General features: G+C 49.6%; 1 protein-coding gene across 2 annotated transcripts in view; it reads right to left on the bottom strand.

Annotated features, from left to right (window-relative positions):
• Positions 1-243: 243 nt before the first annotated feature.
• CTNNBIP1 (catenin beta interacting protein 1) overlaps positions 244-22,623 on the bottom strand; it is a 53,175-nt gene continuing 30,795 nt past the window's right edge. For both annotated transcript variants that reach the window (XM_031962901.1, XM_031962902.1), the window contains exons 3-5: positions 17,851-17,972; positions 17,485-17,575; positions 244-728 (exon numbers count right to left, since the gene is read on the bottom strand). In XM_031962901.1, coding sequence (XP_031818761.1) covers positions 670-728; positions 17,485-17,575; positions 17,851-17,946 — 246 coding nt within the window. In that variant the 5' untranslated portion in view covers positions 17,947-17,972 and the 3' untranslated portion in view covers positions 244-669. The remainder of the gene's footprint in view (positions 729-17,484; positions 17,576-17,850; positions 17,973-22,623) is intronic.

Here is a 22,623-nt window from a genome sequence, read left to right as displayed (position 1 = left end):
CATCGACCATAAGCCAATCGAATTCAAAAATAAAATTTAAAAGCAGCAGCAGCTCTTTGTGTAATAAATATCGCAAAGCACACTTAGTTTTGTATTTTTTTTTTCAAGTCAAATGTAACAGCCAATGCCCCAACCCCTATTCTCTTTACTTAGAATCAAGCTGTTGAGATCAGCAGAATACCTGAAACCAATCAAAGAGAGAAGCGTTTTCTTTTCACCAGCCAATCAAGAGTTGTTTCCAGTTTTAGGCAGCCAATCAAAACCTTTTCACATTGCTAAAAATGACCTAAATAAAGCACCAAGGCATAGGAGAGCTTCCTGGGAAGTTCTATGCCCAGACAGCAAGAAAAGGGATGAGGTGGTGAAAGAGGCAGAAATAAAAAGAAAAGGTTTCCATTGGTCAGGTTTTAAAAAATAAAAAGATTTCTCCCTGTAGCCAATTACAAAGTCCATCCCTTTGAGCCAATCCCATGTGCACCACTGGTCTCCCCCTCGCTAACACAGCCAGCTGGGTAGTGGGCTGGGAGGTGCTTCCCAGGGCAGGGGAGAGGGAGTTAGGGGCATGAAGAGTGGGGAGGAGGGAAGGGCAGGGGACCGGTGCAGGCAGCCAGCTTCCCAGAGCTTGCATGGCCCTCGTTGACTTCCAGTGGGTTCCAGGTTGCGCTGTAGCTATTGCCGCCTGTCTTCTGTCTCCGACCTGGAAAACGCCATGACCACGTCCTCTGCACCTACATCACAGAAAAAGAGAAGCCGGGTGATGAGGGAGGGCACCAGCAAGTGGTGGGGCTGGTGGCCGAGGAAGACGATGCCCACCGACCCGCCGGGTCCCCCAAATAGGCTTCAGGCCCAAATTTCCATGACCCAAGAGGCGGCCTTCAGCACACCCACCTTCCCTTGCTCCCGTCTTTAAGGGGTCTGGCTCATTCTGCCTCCTGTTCCCAAACTTCCATCCCAGGGTGGTGGGGTGGCCTTGCAGAGCTAGAACCCCATCACAATCACAGTGGCTCTGCAGAGGCAGCAGGGGCAGCCCCAGGCTCAGGGTGGGACCTCAGGGCTCCTGTGCCCCTTCCCCAAGTCTGGGCAGGTATGATTAACTGACTTAAGAGCAGACAAGAGAACCAGTTAGAGACCCAAGGAAGGGGTGGGGAGGGAGCTGTGACTGCTGCTGCTGGGAGAACCACTGACACTGTGACCACTTTGGGCCAGGACCGTGCTAAGCTCCTGGACACCACCAAGGGAGGGGAGGACGATTCCCGGCCTCCTATCACAGCTGAGGAAGCTGAGGCAGACAGAGAGGAGGTGCCAAGGGTGCCCACCGAGGACCGGCTCAGCAGCCTGACCCAGAGCTAGCCGGCCTCCTCCAGCGTGCTCGTGCCACCGAGGAAATGCTGAGTTTGGGGGCTATGTTATAAATGGCTCCTGATGTCTCTAATGTCATGCTTAGTTCTAAAATTGATAAGAACAAGAACTGAACGTGGAGCATTTTAGCAAGCAAAGAGAAGCTCAGCTGGCCTGCCAGGCCTCAGAGATAAGAGACAATATTTTTGCAGAGTTCAGATGAAGTTAATTCTTTCATCTAACACTCAGAATTGATTAGATTCTATCAAGTTCAATTAAATTGATTAAAATACATGAAAACACATCTCCCTAATCAATAAGTAGTCAAAGAATATGAACAATTTTCAAAAGAAAAAATTAAAAATTCACAACAAAATGAAAAATACTCCAAATCACTATCAAGAGAAATGCAAAGGGCAGCTAGGTGGCACAGTGGATAGAGCACCAGCCCTGAAGTCAGCAGGACCTGAGTTCAAATCTGGCTTCAGACACTTAACACTTCCTGGCTGTGTGACCCTGGGCAAGTCACTTAACTCCAACTGCCTCAGCAAAAAAAAAAAAAAAAGATAGAGAAATGCAAATGTAAACTACTCTGAAGTATAACCATGTCAGGCTGGCAAAGATGGAAAAAGACAGAAACAGACTATGTTGGAAGGGTTGGGGAGTGACAGACACACTAGGAACACATGACTAATGAGCTGTGAATAAGTCTGACTATTCTGGAAAAGTTAAGAATTGTGTGAGACCAATCCATCTACTTTGTTATCTTTTGAGACTGGGCCTATGTCACCTAAGCTGGAAGTGCAGCGGCTCCCTGCAGGCTGGCTGCTCTGGCTCCCTGGCACAGAAAGTTTGCCCTCTCTGTTTCTGGCCTGGTCTGGTTTGCCTTCCACAGACAGCCTCCCTGCTCCCTGCAGGGGTTCCCTATATTGGGGCCAGACCTAGTGTGGACACCTGATCTCCTGCAGCCTCAGCCTTCCAAATAGAAGGGATCCTAGACATTGGCTATTCGTACACTCTGACCAAGGGATCCCACTAGTGGGCAGAGACCCTGAAGTCAGAGTTCGAAAGGTACCATAGACAGTTCCCATTTATGGAGCAATTTAAGATTTACAAAAGCTATATATCTGTCACCTCCTTTGATCATCAGAATAACCTTCTGCAGTAGGTGCTATTATTGCAATCCTATCTTATAGAAAGGGGAAATTGACACTGAAGAGATTAAATGACTTGTCCAGGGTCATACAACTAGGAAAAGTTGGAAGTAGGATTTGATTTCCCTTTTTCCTGGCTCCAAATCCACAGTTTAGTCTACTTTCCCCTCCTGTCTCTCCTACAAGATTCACAGCTGCACTTCCTATGAATGCTGCTTGATTAATCAACTCAAGTAACAAAAAGCTAGTAACAAAGCAGGCACCCATCAGCTGGAAAATGGCTGCACAAAGCAAGAGGGTTTGGGGATAGTATCCTATAAGTCACAACAAATATGAGGAAGTCAGGGAGGATATGGGGAGTAAGCAGGTTCCTGGACTAATGCAGAGCAGAAGACAATGACATTCTGAATGCACTCTAAAAGACAACAGAACTCAGTCAAATGAAACTTTTCCCTTTAGTTACTAGGGCTCTTTTAATATTTCTCTCTCTCTGCACATGGTTTCCTCCAAGAGGATGGAATGGATGTTCCCTGAAGGCAAGGGCTGATAGCATTTTTTCCCACAGACACACAATAGGTAGTCAGTAAATGCTTGTCTAAATACCAGTACTGAAGTTGGAAGGCACTTGCTTCCTCTCCAGACGGTGACCGGCAGGTGTGTGTGGACACAGACTGTGTCAGGCACAGTCGCTTACTGGACAATTTAACAGGGAAGGGCAACAGTTATCAGGAAGTGACTCTGATATCAAAAAAACAAAATACATCGATAAAACATTCCAAATAAAATGAATAAGAGAAAGTGTTTGGGGAGCTCCTCCTCTCCCCAGATCTCACAGCTATTCAGAGGAGCAAGGTCTGGACTAAGTGGACCTTTCTGCCTGGCTCCTCAGTTTTCAATATGTACAAAATCTTTTTTTCCTTGACTTTAGGATTCTGTTCCAGGCCTTAATGAAATCACTTCCTTTGTCATGTTTTCTATGATGGGCCAGCAAAGGCAAAGATTGGGGAAAAGGGGAGGGAAAAAGGACAAAAGCAAACAAAAATGTCCCTCCACACCCATTCATTCCCAAATCTCTAGAAAGGCATTTTGCTCAAACTCCAGACACCTGGAGGGGAAATGAGACTCTTCTCCCCTACGAAAAGAAGGGACTATGGGGAGAGGAAAGTCCCCTTAAGCTCAGGCTAAGACCCAAACAATCTGACCCCAACTGCCCTTGATGGCCTGGCCACTTGGCAGCCTGGCTGTGGCTCTCCTCTCCAGAGGAACTCTCAGCTGCTACTCAAACACCACTAGTCAGGCTTTTCTGGCTCATTTCTATCAAGCATTCAAGGAGGAATTCTTCCCAGGAGGGGGAGGATTGGAATGGCGTGATAGGAAAGGCAACCCAAGGACTGCCCAGTGGGCTGGTGTGGGCTGCTATGCAGATCGACTCTTGGCATGTGAGTGGGTACAGAAGAGGGCGAGCCTCACCCCACCCCAAATTGCTGTCCTGCCTCTCCCCAGTATGGCTTATTCCCCTCCCTCTGCATCTTCTTTCCAAAATCTCAACCACCCAATGGGCTGCAGCAAGCTCCCTTTCTAGCTGTTTTTGGAAAACCAGATTAGGATTCCCACCCCTGGACTCCCCACCCAGGGACCCTATAATCCAATCCTCCATTCAAGGGAGTCTAACATCATCATAATGGCCAGTCCCCGATTCAACATCAGAAAACCCAAAGTGCTGCTTAGGGAAACAGTCCTCCTGGGGCTCTGTAGGCTCTAGCATAATCCTGAGCTTTACAGAGAACTCGCTTCTGAGAAGACAGCCGTTTGACTTTTTGAAACTAGGACTCCTTCAGAAGGGCCATCAAAGACTCCTCTCTTTCAGGAAACCCTGCAGTCTTTCCCTCAGGATCCCAGGAACATACTGTTCTCTGCTCGTTCTGAGGACCACACAATATCACTGCAGGCAGAATTTCCTAGCAACAGCAGAATCCAAGATTACATCATACTCTGCATGGGAGCTGGGCTGGTGACCTAACAGATGCTGAATTTGTTTTCATTTGCTTCCTTCCTATCCCACTAGATAGGAAGGGGGGGGTGGGGGTGGAGGGAGAGGAGATGTTTACTAATGAATCTCAGGGCAGTAGAGAGGCGTCAGCAGCAGCAGCAGCAGCAGGAGCACTGGGTGCTGTCCCATCTCTCCTTCAGACTCTTCCCTTTCCCTGCAACCCTTTGCATTCCCTTCCAGGAGGATGCTGGGAAGTCTGCACCTGAGAGGACCTCTTACCTGGCCCAGTGCTGGGCCTTCACCGGCTCTCCAGAGCAATGGTTCTCAAACTTTTGTTTTCAGTATTTTTATCCTATTAAAAATTATTGAGGATCTCTCCAAAGCGGTTTTGTTTATCTATATTATATTTATAGAATTTACCATATTGGAAATAAAAACTATTTTTGAATTTGTAGACCCTCTAAAAGGGTTTCAGAGATCCCCAGGATTCTCTAGACCATACTTTGAGAACCACTGCTCTAGAGCATGTGTTCTAAATAAAGAGGCCAGGTCTGCTCGTCCTACATGGCAAGGGATGGTTACTTCTTGACAGACAGAAATCTCACATGTAAGGTCCAGTTTTCCATCATCCCTTCCTCCCTGCCACAACCAAATTGCAGACAAGCAGGCCCAGGGTCCATGGAGGTCCCAGTAGAGGCTCTCCATCCGATGCAGCCAAGGGGCCCAGCTCCCAAAAGGCACTCTCAGACTGGGGGGGTCCTCCAGAGAGTACGCCCATCCTGTGCCTTTTCTTATTCCTCGGACTTGCTTTCTTTTTAAAAATAGCTTTGCAACAGGACCTTGTTTCTCTGGGGATTTCTCCAGGCTCAGCTTTTCTCAGACGACTACTTCGATCTTTTTCATGACCGATGGTACCCGTTCTGCTCTCTGCCAGGTGGGTGACTGCTCCTGTTTGCTCTGCATTCCTCTCTGGGAAGCACTGCAGAGGCAGGCTCTGGTGCAGAGCCAGGCTAGGAAAGGTTTACTTCTCCTTCAGGCTGAAGTGGCTGCCAGAATTCTTTTCTCTGCCTTTTTTCTTTTCTGCTTAATGGCCAGAATCTGAGTGCGGCCACAGTGCCCCAAGCAGTTGGGCAACAAACATTTATTAAGCACTTAGTGTGTTTCAGACCCTGTACTAAGCCCTGGAGATACAAAGAAAAGCAAAAAATATAGTCTCTGCCCTCAAGGAGCTCCCATTTCAATGGGAAGACAATATGAAAACTAGCAAGACCTAGCTCTAAATACAGATAGATGAGGGGTTATCTCAGGGGGGAAGGTCAAATCACAAGATTAGACATTTCAAAACTGGAGAAGGAGCCAGACCATCTGGTCCTTCCCTCTGTCTGCAGAAAAGGACAGCAGCAGGGATCCCAGTTTGACAGAGGAGGCCAAAGAGGACCCATAAAGGCCAAACAATGGGGGTAAATACTACTACCAATCCGACCCGGGTCCCTTCAAGAAGGGTGGGAAGAGATTTAAAGGTCATCATGTCCCAGCAGACACAAACTTCTTTATTGCTAATTTAATAGATTCTAAAAACAAAACAAAACAAACCCAACAACCCAGATTCTGTTTTGGTTTGGTGACACTGGGTAGGGGGCTATGCACTATGAGTGATATTCAGAGGACCTCCCTTTGCCATCTGCCATTTCTATCCCTCTGAATTTCAAGGGTGTGGAAGAAACATGTTTCCTGCCCTGGTCCTCCCCTGATTCTATCTGAAGTCATTCTTACTCAATCCAGTCCTACCCACTGAGAAAGGCACCTACCGGGGCCATGACGCATTGTCTAAAGGTCAGTCTAAACCCCTAGGAATGGAGACAGAGGGAGTAACCACAGGATGCTGAGACATGCTCAGGACTGTCCTCCATGATAAATTCCCATGAATGGGGTTCAGAGGAGAGAAAGAGCAAAATGTGCTTTGGGGCAGCGAGAGAGCTGCCAGGTCTGCCTTTGTCTCTGCCTTTAAAGTCTAATTCTTTGGGGCGGGGAGGAGAGAGGAGCTGGGAAACAACAGCTCAAAGGAATGCCCCTGTTTGTCCAGAGAGCAGCTAGCATGCATAATTCATCTCCGGGGCCAGAGAGGCCTTGGGAGGCAGCTCTCGCCTAGGACAGAGGGTGCAGAACGAGGGCCCTTGTCTCTCAGGGATGGCTGCTCTCACACCTGCCGACCTGTCCCAGTGGCTGGGAAGCTCAGGGTCAGATGCCTCCACTCTAAGGCAGGCCCTCTACTTGCTTCCATGACCTGGTTCTTGAAGTTGAAATCATTCAACAACAGAATGGGCTTCTGAGATCCCCTGGCCAAAGAACCCTTGATGTTCGCAATGCCATGGTAAGGGAGATGTCATGGACAAAGCGCTGGATGCAGAGTTAGAAATCCGGTGTTCAAATTCCCCTTCAGACTCGTACTAGCTATGTAACCTGAGACAGTCAACTTAACTGCTCTTAGATTCAGTTTCCTCACCTGTAAAAGGGTGAGCTAGTTTGAACTTAACTCACGTCTAAAGTCCCTTCCAGTTCTAAATCTATGATCCTATTAATGCTATTTCCATCTTAAGGAACAATCAGGGCTGGTTTCAATTGGAACTGAAGGCATCAAAATGTTGGAGTTGCTTTTTTTTATATTAATTTCTTTCAATGACCAAGCATTTATTTTTGTCCCAGACAGTTACAATATAAGAGACATGACTGCCTCAGTGCCCAAAGCTCCTCTCCTGACCTAGGCACTTCACTAATCCGTGGTTCCTATTAACCATTTCTCTCTGAATCACAACTGGGGATTATTAGTCTTGTTGCCTCTATGCTCTCCCAGCCCTGCTTCTTCCATACTCAGCATTTACAGTCAAGTGAGCTATGACCAACCTTCCAGAGCTTAGAAAGGAAAGCTGGCTCCTCGCCAGCAGGGCCGGGGCGGACAATAGGGTCATTACCCTGTTTCCACAAAATACATCCTCAAGGTGGACATTTCCTACATTTCCACTAATTAAAGCTCAGAATAACAAGAAAGTAAAGGCAGATTTGGCCAGACCAGCACATAAAAACATTAACTCCAAGAGTCTCTAAACTATGGCCTAGAAAATGATTCTTGAGCCTTTGACAACTCCCCCCCTTCACCCCACTCTTAACACTTACTCAGCTGTCTGTGACATATTGTTGAGGATTTCAGTCAATAATGTGGGTGAGAATAAATGTTAACATTCTCCCAAAAGGCTGGGGAAATATGCAAATGCGTGCAACTGTACACAAAGCCTTCTCTTCTATAGCCCTCTCACTAGGTGGCCCTGGGGAAAATCCTCACAGAGACCCTTTGGCCCTGTCCTCCCAGCCTGCTCCTGGGAGGGTTGGTCTCTTAGCTCAGCGTAGGTGCTATCCGCTGTTCCATGCAGGTGGCCTCCACCATGCAGGGAGTGTCAGAGCCAGTCATAGAAGGTGATCGCTGCCGGTGCTTCCTTTTCTCAGATGGCTTCTAGGCCACTCTGAATGCTCATCTGTTAGGGATGCTGCAGTAGCCATCCCTGGGTGTGGACACATACAATAACTCTCTCCCAAAGACATCCAGCCTCTATCACCAGCAGCTTGGGCTGGAGGATCTCAAAAGTCCTTCCCAATTCGGAGAAGGTGTGATTTTCAGCCTGACTCATAGGGCTGGGAGCAGGAAAGCATTTTAGGGACTCTATCTAGTTCAATCCCTTCCTTTTACAGGAGGGAAAACCGACACGGAGCAAGACGAAGAGACTTAGCCCAGCTTGCTTCGTGAGTAATTATGCAGCTCAATACTTACACACACAAAGAACAGGAAGAATCTCAGAAGCCTCTAGTGGGAAGGAAACCGAGTGGCCAAAATTAATCGCACATGAATCTCTACTATAATATACCTGGCCTTGGCCTACAGACCTGCGCCTCCCAAGGCAGAACCTTCCTCTTGGGGACAGCTCTCAAGGTCAAGATAACTTCTCCCAGGTTCAGCCTAAAACACAACCCTAGAAACCTCGGGCCCTTCCTCCTCTCACTCTCTTGGGCTGAGCAGAACTCAGCTGGTCCCTCGTGCTCATGCCAGATGTGCTAATAGCGGGAGGCAGCTCCCAGGGCCGGCCCAGTCTCCTGTCCCCAGGATCACCGTCCCAGGTCCTGCCGCAGATCTCTCTATGGTAGGACTGTGACATGGTTCACCACCCAGTTGCCCTTTTCAGGAGAGAATCAAGCTGCTCTGTATCTTTTCTAAAATGTGGTTCTAAAAACTGAATCCAATGCTCTACCAGGGGTCCTCAAACTTTTTAAATAGGGGGCCAGTTCACTGTCCCTCAGTCTGTTGGGGGACCAGACTAATAAAAACAAAACCTTTGTTTTGTGGGCCTTTAAATAAAGAAACTTCATAGTCCTGGGTGAGGGGGATAAATGTCCTCAGCTGCTGCATCTGGCCCATGGGCCGTAGTTTGAGGACCCCTGCTCTAGACCATCTGACCCGGGCAGGGGGCTAGCAGGACTGTCCTGTGCTGAAATTGGAATCAGGAAAACCTGAGTTCAAATATGGCCTCAGATGCTTCCTCTGCATTAGTGTCCATACTATAAAAGAGGAATGACAGTAGTAATACCTTGCAGGGTTATTATGAGGATGAAATCAGATAACATCTGTGAAGTCCTGTGCAAACCTTAAAGTAAGCTCTACAGAAATTTCTGGTTTTCTAGATGCTCTGCTTCTTTATCCCCTTAGTGACACTTTCTAGAATTTGACCAGGAAAAACAAAGTGCCTCTGGACCAAATGCTACGACCAGATGAACTGTGACCTTTGTTGATATGCCAGTGGGGAAGCTGTAGAAAGGTGAGACCCCATCGACAGTTCCCAAACTCACTGTTGCCCTGCACAGGCCCCATCAATGAGGCTGTAAAGGTCTGGCTGGAGAACCTGGGGCTCAGAAAGTGAGCCCTAATAGCAGCAGGCTGGCTCACCTGCGACACTGGGAGGCCTCCCCCACTGGTCTGGGGGCCCCATCATTGGACAGCCCAGTCCCAAATTACCAGCTTTGTATGTGATCTTAGAAGCCCAAAGAGAGGCAGGACATTAGTTGTTTTCCTATTTTGAATGACCACTACACACTTTTGCAGCTCCCGAGAAATAATAATAGCTAGCACTTACATAGTGCTCAGAGTTTTGCGAGCCATTTTATAAATATCTCCTTTAATCTTCACAACAACCCTTGGCAGTCGGTGCTAGTATTACCCCATTTTATAGATGAGGAAACTGGGGTAGATGCAAGTAAAGGGACTTATCCAAGGCCACACAGCAAAGTCATCTGAGGCAGAATTTGATCCCAGGTCCAGCAGGCTGTGCACTATGGCACCACCTAGTGTCCTACAAACAGAGGCACCCAAGGGGTCTGCAAGAACTAACTTCTTGTCAATAATGACCTTCCTGAACTGATACAAGTTCTTTGGAGCTTTCTCTCCCAGGACAAGTGTCTCATGTTAAGCCCTTCAGACTTCAAAAACCCAGAATTTCTCTTTCCAAACAACAAGCCAAAGTACGGGAAGGCCTTTTCAAAGATGGAAACCTAGCATCAGGTCCAAGGGTCTCCCAAATTCCCCAACCAGGAGATAAGGCGGCCCCTCAGCTCGCCGGGGCCCTGAGAATCAGCAGCAACAAGGTCCGGCAAGAAACCTTTGGGGAAGCAGTCCTGCCGAATATCTGCCTACAAGCTCGTCTCCGCGGCCAAGCCCAGGCAAAAACGGCGCCAGCAGCCAGGGCTGCCCGGCTCCCAACAGAGCAGGGTCCTGCTACAGCCCCCGGGGGGCCAGGGAGGCTGGGAAAGACGCAGGGCACCCTGGCGCTGGGACACAGAATGCCCAGCCCAACCCCAGCCCCCTGCCTAGGCAGCCCTTTGGATGGTCTCCTCCCTCCGCTCAGCCACGTGCCTCAGCTCAATTGCCCTCAAAGCTCTCCAGAGACCCGGTCTCTCCTGGAGACAGAACCAGACTTCTGTTGCCATGGGAACAGCAGCCACAAAGCCATCAAGGTCTCAGCAGCAGCCAAGGGCAGCACCAGGCTCCAGGGCACTAACAACTACCCACCAAGGACACTGGGTCCCCTGGAACACTTGGAGAAGGATGGGATGAGGAGCCATGGCAGCCAGCAGGCCCCAGGGGGGATGGAGGGTGGCAGCATAGCCAGCTGGATCAGCTCTCCTCAGAGGCCATCATCATCTTATCTGGAGGAAATGGGCTCGAACTCTGGAGGCCACAGCACAAGCAGAAGCCGCAGTGCCCCAAGCGGTCCGTGAGTCCAGAGGGAAGGTTCTGCCTGAGCCCCCTGGCCTGGCCCAGCAGCTCAGAGGCAGGGATCTCCAAGGACAGCCCCCCTCCCCCACCCCTCCCTTTGGAGATGAGCACAGGGACTTGTTCAATGACCCTAATCTGGTCCCGGCCACTCCCTGACTGTGGGACCCTGAGCACACCAACTTCTGCCTCAGTGACTGTAAAGGCAAAGTGGGGATAATCCCGGCACCCACCTCCCAGCAGGGTGAGTAGGAACATGAACTGCAAAGCACTTAGCACAGTGACTGGCACAGAGCAGGCGCTTAATAAATGCTTGTGCTTACTCTTCACCTGTTGTTCAAGGTCAAAGCCTCAAGAGACAGAGCTGGGACTTGAACCCAGATCCTTTGATTGAATCCAATGCTCTTCCTGCTATATTGCATTCATAAAAATACTATGAAAATCACAGATGGAAACAGAAAAGGGCTTCTAAGAGTGTAAACTACTGTATCCCACAAAAGGGATGGTGACATGGCCCGCCCTGGAGCTCATCCATCCATTAACAAGAATTATTAAACACCTATGTGTGCCAGGCACTGTGCTTGGAGCTGGATGCAAAAGAACTAAAAATAAAACAACAAAAGACCTTGCTGCTCTCCGCCTACTGTGACAGCTCCTTCTGACCTCCAGCTTAGCCTGGAGCCCCACTTCCTCAACTATCAGGTAAAAGGGGCTGGCTCTCCCACCTCTGAGGCCCTGACCACTGGGCACTGAGGATCCAGGCAGGCCCCACAGCCCAGCCAACCAGGTCTTTCCCTGGTGCATAAACCCACTGTCCTGACAGCAAATTAATTCTCTCTGTCCCACATGGCAGGACCCAGCCAACACAGCCTCTTTCCTGCCTTAGGCAAGGGAGAAGCAGGCGAGAGGAAGCACCCAAGGTGAGCATGAGGAACTCACGTCCAAGCCCAAGCCCACCACCATGGCCGGGCCCTGGGCAGAGCCAGGAGACCTGTAATGAGGGGAAGTCTTTTCTTACACCAGATCTCAATGTGCCCCCTGGCACCTTCACCTACTTCTCCTGGCTCTGCCCTCCGGGGCCAGCAAAGCAAGTGCAGCTTCTATTCCCTGTGACAGCCCTTCAACTAGCAGGCTCGGCAATGACAATCATGCTTCCCAGAAGCCCTGCTTCTCCAGGCTAAGCAGCCCCAGTCCTTCACGTAGTCTCCACAAAACTCATCTGTCTCTCCCGACTACAGGACAATTCCCTCCCCTCGTGACCCAGCTTAAAGTCTCTCCCTACGCTCTGGGCTAAGTGTCCCTGCAATGCAGAGCTGCAGGCTGACGCGCAGTCCATGCTCCTATGCTCTGCTGTCAACCATCCTAGTCTTGGAATGAATGCTTTGTTCTCAGTCACAAGGAGTGGGAATGGCTTTCTTCCCTAAGCAATTCAGGAAGGACGGGTTGGGAGGGGCTGGAGTTCTGGCTCTGGCTTGCTAGCTGTGAGACTCCAAAGAAGCCATGTGATGTCTCTGAGACCTCAGTTTCCTCATCCATACAATGAGGATCCTTGCCCTCTTTTAGGACTCTGGTGGGGAAAGAGCTTCATAAACTGAAATGGGAGCCATTATCAAGTGGGTGCCCTAAGATCTTTCAGCTGCTGACCCTCAGACCTAGACAAGAGACTACATTACCAAAGCTAAGAAGGTCTAAGGCTCTTGCCCATTCCCATAAAGCCGGTCTCAGGGCCAGAACACTGACCTGGAACCACTTTGCTTTCTATACAGAACATTCTTTGCCCTTTCTTTAGATGGTTTTTCCCTCAAAAGTCTGCTTGTGTGGGTGCCTTAAACCAAGCTTAGCTCAGCTAATGTCTCAGTTTGCATGTGTGTGTGTGTGCGTGCGCATGCACACACATGTATGTACAAGCACATTAGGTTGCACAATTTTTATTATTGGGTTACAGGTAATTCTTGGGTAAGTGTTGATTAAAGTCAGAGAAGATTAATTTCCTTTCCCAGAGCCCCTGCAATCCTCCCTGGGACTGTCCTCACTGATTTACCCAGGCAGAAATTCAAACCTCTGAGATCTTTTTCTTGGGAATCACCTTCCTGTTTATGAGAGGGGACCTGAGCTCCCTCCTTCTCCCGCCCAGCCCCCAGTCCCATGTGATCAGCCCCAGAGCGCAGGCAATATAGCCGGGCTCTGCATGTTGCAAAGCCCTCTGGGAAACAGCACTGGCTCCAGTGTGGCTACCTGAATGAGAGCCACAGCTATTTCAAATCTGGAGACCACCTTTCTGCAGACTTTCCTCCCGCTGCCCCCCAAACCCAGTGGCTCCCTCAGCTTTCTACAAAGGAAGGCAACATGGCCCCAGGAAACCATTTGTGAGCAATCAAGTCCAGAGCTGGAGGCTTCACACATCAGTCCTGGAAACCCTCTCGAGGATGGGATGGGGAGCTGCAAGTTCCTTGTGCCCCCGGTTCTGGCTCTGAGGGAGGACTGAGAGGGCCTGCATCAGAGGTAAGGCAGGGGTGTCTCTCAGACATGTCCCGGGTGGGGACAAGAGGGACCAGTCTGGGCTACGAGGAAGGCCCTTCCGCTGCGGCTCAGACAGAGCCTGCACCGTTTGCTGCCCATGTCAGGGAAGGCACAGTGAGGCTTAAGGTTTGGCGCTGAGGCTACAATGTATAGCCGCTGACTTCCACCAGTGACCGCAACTCTACCTTAAATAGAGGGAACTTACAGAGATAAAAGGAAGCCAGAAGGCAACTGCCCATCCAGGGGCTTGTCAACCGCTCAGCAAGCATTTAATAAGGACCTCCATGGGCACCGTGCCCAGGGTTGGCGACACAAAGGTAAAGAGCAGATCCCATCCACAAGGAGTCCCTAGTCTAATGGGGAGGACAAACCGCAAGCATCGGCTGCTGCGTAGAGCAGTGTAAATAAATGCAGCTTTAACTTTTGTAGGAAAGTCTGCAGAAAGGTGAGCCCAGAAAAGTTTTCCAACGCCGGCCTGGCCACACAAAGGAGAACTGCCCTGCCCCACAAGAAACAATCAGAGCGGCCACTGCCCTGGCTTTGGGCCTTCTGGGAAGCAACCCAAGCATTCCGCTCAGCCCCTCTATCCCAGCCTGTCGGCCAAAGGCAGCAGGGCTGCGGTCAGTTCTGCGGTGACCAAGCCTCCTCCCTGCCCGAGCAAGCCCCCCCCCGCAGGTGCTGGCAGCTGCCGCGGTGACTGCCTGAGCCCGGGTCCCTTCCTCCCTCTCAGGCTTCCAGCCTTCCCCCCGACACACTTGACAAGAGCCCCATGGTGGCCTCCCTGTGAGCCTCCAGTTTAGGGGATGGGTGGAGAGCAGCAGCCGAGCCTCTCTGCCGACCTCCGGCAGGGGACTAGAGACATAGGCCCCCCTAAGGGAACCGGAGGTGGGGGGGGGAGCCCGATGGGGCTAGTTGGAGAGCAGGGCTCAGAAAGAACAGTCCCGGGAGGGGGCAGGCAGGAGGGGCAGGGAGGGGGCCGGGCAAGGATGGCACCCCTAGCTGAGGCAGCCTGCCACCTAGTGGACAGCAAGCTCCCACACCTCTGCCCAAATCCATCTGTCTCTCCTCCCTGCCCCCTCCACCAGCTCCCCAAGCTCCAGTGACTGTGCCAGTGGGGCAGACACCAGGTACCCTGCATTCTGAAGGAAGCCCCAAGGTCCTTCTAAAATATGACCAAGGGTAGGGGGCAGAGGGGAGGGCCTCCCCCCAGCCACAGCCCCAGAGCTGGTCTAGGAAGGGCAGCCGGTCTCCTTTCTTTCTCCAGAGCAGGGAACAATGGAGGCCTGTGTGACTTTCAGCTGGCCGGCGTGAGGGATCCTGGGCTGTGAGCTCAGCTGCTTGGTGGGGCCTGCCCCCTACCTCCTGCGCCCAAGCCCCCGGGCTCTGGCTTGCCTGCCACCCAGCACACTTGGGGGCCACCTGGACGGAGCCAGCTCGAGGTGACCACAGCCCCGGGCTCTCGGGCGGCTTGCTGACTGGGCTCCTCTTGCCCGCCCAAGGTGTGGCTAGCGGCCTCTCCACCCAAGAGCACCATGCAAGGCTCCCGGGGCTCCCTTCTCCCTGTTCTGGCAGAAAAGCGGTGGCTGCTTCAGGATGCTGTCACCCCTTCTCCCCCCTGTCCCCGCCCAGCAGGGGAGGCGGAGCTCTGGCTTTTCCCTAATTCAGACACAGGCTCACCCAGAGCTCCTAGCACATCTGAAGGGAAATGGCTGGGCTGGCAGGGAAGGTGAGGGGGCTCTGCCTAAGGCTTGGCCCTCGGGCATGGCCCAGCACACCCAAATGCCTGCCCCTGACAGGAAATGAGGGCAAAGAATAGGCTGCAACAACAAGTAACCATAGCCTGGGCAGGACCCCAGTTTTCCCCCAGGATGGCTCGACTCCTTGGAAAGACAGCTGAGTGCCGTGCTGCCCACTCTAAGGTGAAGGGTCTGGCCACTGATGCCCTGGGGGAGCACATACCAGATGAGCCCTCCAAAGGGCACGAAAGACCAGTGAAGAGCGACCCCTCAGCTGTCCCCAGATCCAGCTGGCCCACTGAGAGTGATCTCTCTCCCCGGCCTCCAGCAGCGTGCACCAGGGTGCCCAGGCTAGTCTGCACAGCCTCCGTATGCAGGGGGTGGGGGTGGGCCCGACAGGCAGCTGCCCGAGACAATTCCACCGGGGGAGGGGGAGGATTTCTGCTAAGCTGGACCATATGGATCCTGTCACACCCCAGCTTCAATATTTGTCCACCAGTCCATAAAAGAGGCAGAAAAGTCTCCCAAAACAGGAGACTCCTACTTGGTTATGGATCTAGGTCAGACTTGCAGAGAAGTTGTGTTGCTCAAGCCCTGGCGTTTACCAGCCCTGCCCACCTCGAGCTCAGATGACACAGATAAACTAATACAAGAATCAACAGTCCTGGCTCAGGATCCTGGGAACCCTCTCGGTACTTGCCCCTGAGGCAGAAGAACCATCTTTGACCAGAACAAAAGCTTGAAAATCTCTATACTTTATTAATTCCACTAAGCCCCGCAAAGAGGAGAGAATCTGGAGGCTGGCCAATTCAATGGGCTGCGGGCAAACTACGTCCAGGGAGGGCAGGCCCTGAGGAGGGAGTGAGGAGGACAGGAGAGAATCAGACCCTGAAACAAGGAAGCCTGTCAGCACTTTACTTGCTTGCAAAGCTGAGTCCCAGTTCTCCCCAAACCATGAAGACGTGCAGGAACTTGAAGTCTGTCAGCCTCAGCGTTAAAGAGGCTGCTCCTTCCAGCCCTCTGAAAGAAGTCCCCCAGGCCAGGCCAGAAAAGCTACCTGGTCCCCAGCTCCACAGGACATTGCGTGGCCAAGCACCAGACTTGAAAGCCGAGGCCACAGAGACAAAGTCCAAAGCCTTGTCAGATAAACAGGGCCGCAGCAGTCGCTGCATCGAGTGTCCTAAATGGTTGGGAGAGGGCTCGGGAATGGCCTGGTGCTACATCCAGTTCTCACTCGGGAAAGGGAACATTCATCTATATGCACGTCTCCTCATGGGCTGAGGCTCTCTGCTGAGTGCTGACAGGCCAGTCGGGGCTTGTTCTCAGTCTGGAGAGGGAGGGAAGGGGAGAAGTGGGGACCAAACAAAACAAAGTGTAAGCCCTTTAGGGTAAGGACTGCTCAAGGTTTTGTTTTCTTATTTCCTGCCTCAAGGCACACATCCTGGCACACAGTTGGAGCTTAATTAATGTCCATTGAATGTGGCTCTTTTCACCAATCAGGCGATTCAGGCCAATTCCAATGGATTTGCTGACCCCAGAGAGAGGATTATGGGAACTGAGTGTGGATGAAAGTATAGTATTTTCACCTTTTTTGTTGTTGTATGCTTGCTTTTTTATTTCTTTCTCATTTTTTTTTTGTTTTTGATTTGATTTTTCTTTTGTTATTATTATTATAGCTTTTTATTTGGAAGTTATATGCATGGGTAATTTTTCAGCATTGACAATTGCCAAACCTTTTGTTCCAATTTTCCCCTCCCCCTTTCCTTCCCAGATGGCAGGTAGACCAATACATGTTAAATATGTTAAAGTATATATTAAATACAATATATGTATACATATTTGATCTGATTTTTCTCACACAATGGGATAATTGTGGAAATATGTGTAGAACTGCACGTGCTTAAGATACATTGGATTGCTTGCTGTCTAGGGAAGGAGGTGGGGAAAGGGGAAGGAAAAAAATGGAACAAAAGGTTTAACAAGAGTGAATGTTGGAAACTATCTTTGCACATATTTTGAAAATCAAAATTTTTAAGTTTAAGGATGCTGAATAATATAAGATACTAAGAGAAAAAGAAAAAGAAAATGTTTGTTGGTTGACTGAACAGCAGGAGTTGGAGGCACTAATTGACTTACTGATGCTTGAAAGAGAAATACAAATGAAAATCACCCACTGCCAAGGTACAGGGTTCCATGTTTGGTGGGATGGAGGCAGAGGCAGGCAGAGGCAGGCTGGATTCCTATCATCCTCTCTCTTCTATCTCCCTGACAATCACTGGGGTCTCACACAAATGCCCAAATGTCTCCCCTTTCATTCCCAATTGTCATTTTCCAAAGCCCCCTTCATTATCACAAGAAAGGCCTTTAGAGGAGCCTGCAGAAACACTGCTGTCTCTGCAGCACCATCTTGCTCCCTGCATCTCTGCCCCAACTCACCCTGGTCGATGGAGTGTGATGGGAGCTGGCTCAGCTGGCTGCTCACTACCCCTGCATACGTCCGCAGGAATTCTTCCTCACTGGCTGTCAGCTGCAAGGGGAAGAGAGAGACAGGTGACCGGGTGAAGGACAGAAAGCATTCCCGCCTGCAAAAGCACAGGGTCTCCTCTGTCACCCCCTCCTCTCAGCTCCTGTCTAGAGCTCCTGATGATGAGGAGCTTCCCCCCCACCGCTGCCCCCACAAGGGGCATCCTCCATAGGCATGTAGCTTAGTTTGGCTCATCCACTGGGAACCTCCCACCCCTAACCCAGGGTGACAGTGTTTTCTGCCCTGGCCCAGGGCCCTTAGCATGACAAGAAACTTACATTTGATCCCATCTTCCTCAGCATGAGCAAGACCCGAACTTTCTGCTGAATGTACATCTCCTCCGGACTCTTCCCGGGAGCTCCCTCACGGTTCATTCCCCTCAGTCCAACTCCACAGATTCCTGTGGATCAAGGGACAAAGTCCAGGGGTGAAGCTGAGAGACACATCTAGAGGCAGAGCTGTGGAGCTGGGCCCCACGGGGGAACTCAAACCACCTTTTCTCCCCCAGAGGCCGGGCTTTGTTAGGAGCTTGACAGCTGGCCTGGAATGCCTGGGAATCTCATTACTGACAGCTTGGAGACATCATCAGTTCCTCTCTTTCTCCTTAGTACCAGCTTTGGCCAGCTGGATTTAGCAGCTATGTCCTGCAGTAGATGCCAAGGACTGGAAAGGGATATGGGAAAGGGTGCCAAACACATGCCCGTTGCCCTTCTCAGCAATGCCAGGCCTGCCTCCCCAGGGACACTCCCTGATCCACAGCTCTCCCCCAAGTCAACAGAGGCCCTCTCTTCTCTCTCCCGATCAGGGTGCTGTCTGGGGCGAGGCTGCTTCGTTCCTCAGGGGTGGGGCGTGCAGGAAATACGTACTTTAAGGGCCCTGGGTTTCCAACCCAAAAGCACCAGAACTAGAGAAAGTTATGCACATGTGGGCTTTGGGCTCCAGGAGCTGGGAGGTTCATCATTGTGGAAAGAGGAAACCCATTAAATGATCTCACACACACACACACACACACGGCCCTTCAAATCAAAACCAACTCAACATAATACACACTGTGCGCCACCATTATGTCCAAAGTCAGTTTTGCTTATTGATTTTTTTTTTTTTTTATTACAGAGGAGCCAAGGTGGGGGATAAGTATGTTAGGATATGACTGAGGTGAGAAAGATAAAAAACATAGTCCTTAAAAAAAACAAGCCTGAATGATACTCAGCTCTAAAAATTGAGGCCCATTCCCAGGCCCAACCAAAATGGACTGACAAGCGAACCAATTGTTTTCAATAATCCCCAGGCTAGATCAGGCTGAGAAAATAGTCTGAAGAACAGATGACATGAGGGTCAAGCAGCAGGAGGCCCTGTCCTTGTTAGAAAAATGATTTGGGAACTAGGATAAGCCCTTGGGGGTCTGGCGGTCTGGATATCTGATGCCAGCAGCTAATCTGTCTGTGGCTAGCAAGTGGGGAGGAACCTTCCCTCTCAATTTCAGTGCCTGGGTCACAGGATCGTAGATTCAGAGAGGAAGGGGTCTCGGAGGTCATTTAAGAGCCAACCCCATCATTTAGAGACTGTCTCATCCTACTTCTACAATGGTGGATCGAGAGTGATCTTTGAAGGAGTACTCCTAATGGGAGAAGACTCTTCAGGGCTGGAGAAGGACAAATGTCAACCTGATTTCCAAATGCAGGAAGAAAGTAAATAGCGTGAACAAACTAGAGGTCTGTGGGCTTGATTTCAGTCCTGAAAAAATTCATATTACAAAAGGGATGGATGGTAAACATCTAGAAAAGGAAGCAGTGATCCCAAAGAGCAGATGGCACGGCTTCACGTGATCATGCCAAACTGATGTCATTTCCTTTTTTGACAAGGTTATAGATTTTACCTATATTTTAGGAAAGTAAATCTCATTCTTTTCAAAGAATGGTCAAATGACAAAATGGTCAGATACAGGGCTAGAGCATCATACAATTAATTGGATTCAGAAATGAGCAAGTAGCCAAGAGCAAAGAGATGGTCATTACCTATCACTATGCTGATGACCCCCAAATCTACCTTTTCTGCTCCAAGCTTCCCCAACCTCCAATCCCACATCTCCAAAAGCCTTTCACACATCTCAAACTGGATGTCTGGTAGACATTTTAAAGCAACATGTCCAAAACCAAACTCCTCCCTAACTTCTCTAAAGGACAATGACATCCTCCAAGTGCCTCGGACCCACGGCCTAGCAGTTGTCCTGGACATTCTCTCATGTGGATGATGATGAATATGGATCCACGCTGTTGTCAAGGCCTACAAAAATTCCCTTTGCAACATCTCTCACATGCTTCCCCTTCCCTCCCCTGGCACTGCCATCACTCAGGTGCAGAACACTCATTACTGCTCACATTGATTTCTACCATACCCTGCTGGTGGGACTACCTGCCTCAAGTCTCTCCCCACTCCAATCTACCTTCCCGTAAGCCAAAAATGCACCTCGACTTTCCAACCCCACTGTGGCTTCCCATCCCCGAGCCCTTTATAACCTGGCCCTTCCTACCTTTCCAGACTTCTTATACCTTATTCCCTGATACACACTTTTCCACCCAGTGACACTGGCATCCTGACTATTCTACAAACAAGATTCCTCTCAGTTCCAGGCATTTTCTCTGGCTCTGTCTCAAATCTGGAACTATCTCCCTTCTCCACTCTGCCCACTGGCATCCCTGGCTTCCTTTAAGTCCCAAGCTAAATTCCATTTTCCACAGCAATCCTTTTCCAAGTCCTTTTCATTCCAATGCCCTCATTCTGTTAGTTAGTGCCTATTTATCCTGTATATAGCTGGTTTTGTCTACATTTGTCTGCACTGTAATATTATAAGCTCCTCGAGGGCCAAGATTTTCTTTTGCCTCTTATTTGTATCCCTAGCTTCAGGCATACAGTAAGTGCTTCATGTTTATTGATTGTTCTGATGTCAACTGGCACAAAGGTCTCTCCGAGTCCTAGGAGTCAACTCCAGGCCATTTTAAGCAATGCCTTGGATGATGGCCCAGAGGTCCGTTTATAAAATTTACAGATGACACATAACTTGGAGGGATGGCTGCTAACACATCAGCTAAGAGAGTCAAGGCCCCAAAAGATCTGGATAGACTGGAACATTGAGCTAATCTAATAAGGCATCTAATGGGGATAAAAGGATAGTCTTATGCTTGGGTTCCAAATAGCAAATTCATCATTTCACGAGAGGGAGGCTGTGGCCAGTCTAAAAACGATCTGACTCCATGTGAATCAGTAGTATGACAAAATGCTCCCCCACCCCCAAAAAGCTAATGCCCTCTCACACTGCCTTACAAGGCAGCACATCTGAGGCTCGAGAAGAGGCAGCTCATCTGTATTCTGCCCTGGCCAGACCACCTGGGGAGTCAGACTAAGCTGAGTTCTCACAACCGCATTTTGGGGAAGACAATGATAACCTAGCACGTCCAATAGGAGGGTGAGGAGTTTGGGACCAGTCAGTCACATGCACCAAATGGAGAACTAGGCAGGTCTGACCTAGAAAAGAAATGGCTCAGGACCAACCAGAGAACCACCCCCTCCCCAGTGTTGGAAGGGCTGTCCCATGGAACCTTCTGCTCAAATAACGTTTTGGTCAGGTATACTTATTGTGTATCTAATTTATATTTTAATATATTTAACATCTACTGGTCATCCTGCCATCTAGGGGAGGGGGTGGGGGGGTAAGAGGTGAAAAATTGGAACAAGAGGTTTGGCAATTTTTAATGCTGTAAAGTTACCCATGCATATATCCTGTAAATAAAAGGCTATTAAAAAAAAAAAAAAAAAAAAAAAAAAGGAACCTTCTGTTCAGCCCTGGGGCAGAAGCAATAGCAATAGGTGAAGCTGCCAAAGAGGTATCTAAAACTGAAGCCGTCCCAGAGTGGAGAGGCTGCCCCACGAGCTGTGGCGTTACCTTCTCTCCAGGTCTGTCAGCAGAGGCCAGCTGCTCATGCAGCAGTGACCCTTTTTCAGGCACAGCTGGACTCAGTGGTCTAGGAGGTCCTTTCTGAGATGATCCCATCAAGGGGTTAGCCCTTTACAGAGAGGGGAGGCCCTGTTCACTCACGCACGGACCTCCTTGCAGCTTCTTGCCTGTCTGGCTCTGAGGCACTTCACTTCTCTCTATTCTATCCTCGGCCTTCCCTTTGCCTCGCATCTGGAAGAGAAAGGGGCCCTGGATAGCCTTTTCAGTGAGTGGCAAACCAGAGCATTTCTCCTGGAGAGTCCTTCCTATGGGAGGAGACCACAATCACCAGGCAGGTTGGAGAAAGCAGCTCATGAGAAAGCTGAAGGAAGCCTTTTAATGCAGCTCAGAGACAGGTAAAAGGATGACCCGGTCCCTACATGCTTTATTTCCTGATCTCCTAGGTCCCCCTATTAAATATGCCAGTGCATTAAAACCTATACTTCAAGACAATTATAGTCTTGAGCCCCATTTAGTTCCTTCATGTGAAATCTGCAGCTCTTCAGCTTTGTATTAAAACATTAAATTGTATGAGCTTCTAGGAAGCTTAAAATAGTCACATATGGCTCTTTTGGTTACCAGTGCCTGCAAAGATGGCTCCAGGGCCACTGAAGCTTAAAGCATCTTAAAGACCTGGGCTTCCATGTGCCTCTCCAATGGCAATAAGAAGGTGGATAACCAGAGGCCATTAAGCCCATACTAGACGCTATGCTAAGTGTTAAGGATATAACAAGAAGCCTTTTAAGGCTTGTTATGAGAATGCTTGTTAAAAAGCACAGTTAGGTCTAGCTTTTAAAAAAGGACGAATGTTTGAGTGGGAATGTTAAAGTCATGTTAGTTTGCAGGATGCTTAAATTTACCCTTCTATCATTTCAGCCAATCTGATAGGTATGAGGTGACGTTTCAAAATGTTTTAATTTGCATTTCTCTGATCAAAAATAATTTAGAACATTTTCCCCCATGATTATATATAGCTTTAATTTCTTCACTGAAAAACTGCCTGTTCTTATAGTTTGGCCATTTATCAATTAGGGAATGACTTCTATTCTTATCAGTTTGA

This window comes from Sarcophilus harrisii, chromosome 3 (genome assembly GCF_902635505.1).
Source record: "Sarcophilus harrisii chromosome 3, mSarHar1.11, whole genome shotgun sequence".
In the NCBI taxonomy this organism is placed as follows: Eukaryota; Metazoa; Chordata; class Mammalia; order Dasyuromorphia; family Dasyuridae; genus Sarcophilus; species Sarcophilus harrisii.
The sequence above is the reverse complement of the archived record's forward strand: the minus strand, read 5'-3'. Positions and strand labels throughout refer to the sequence as shown.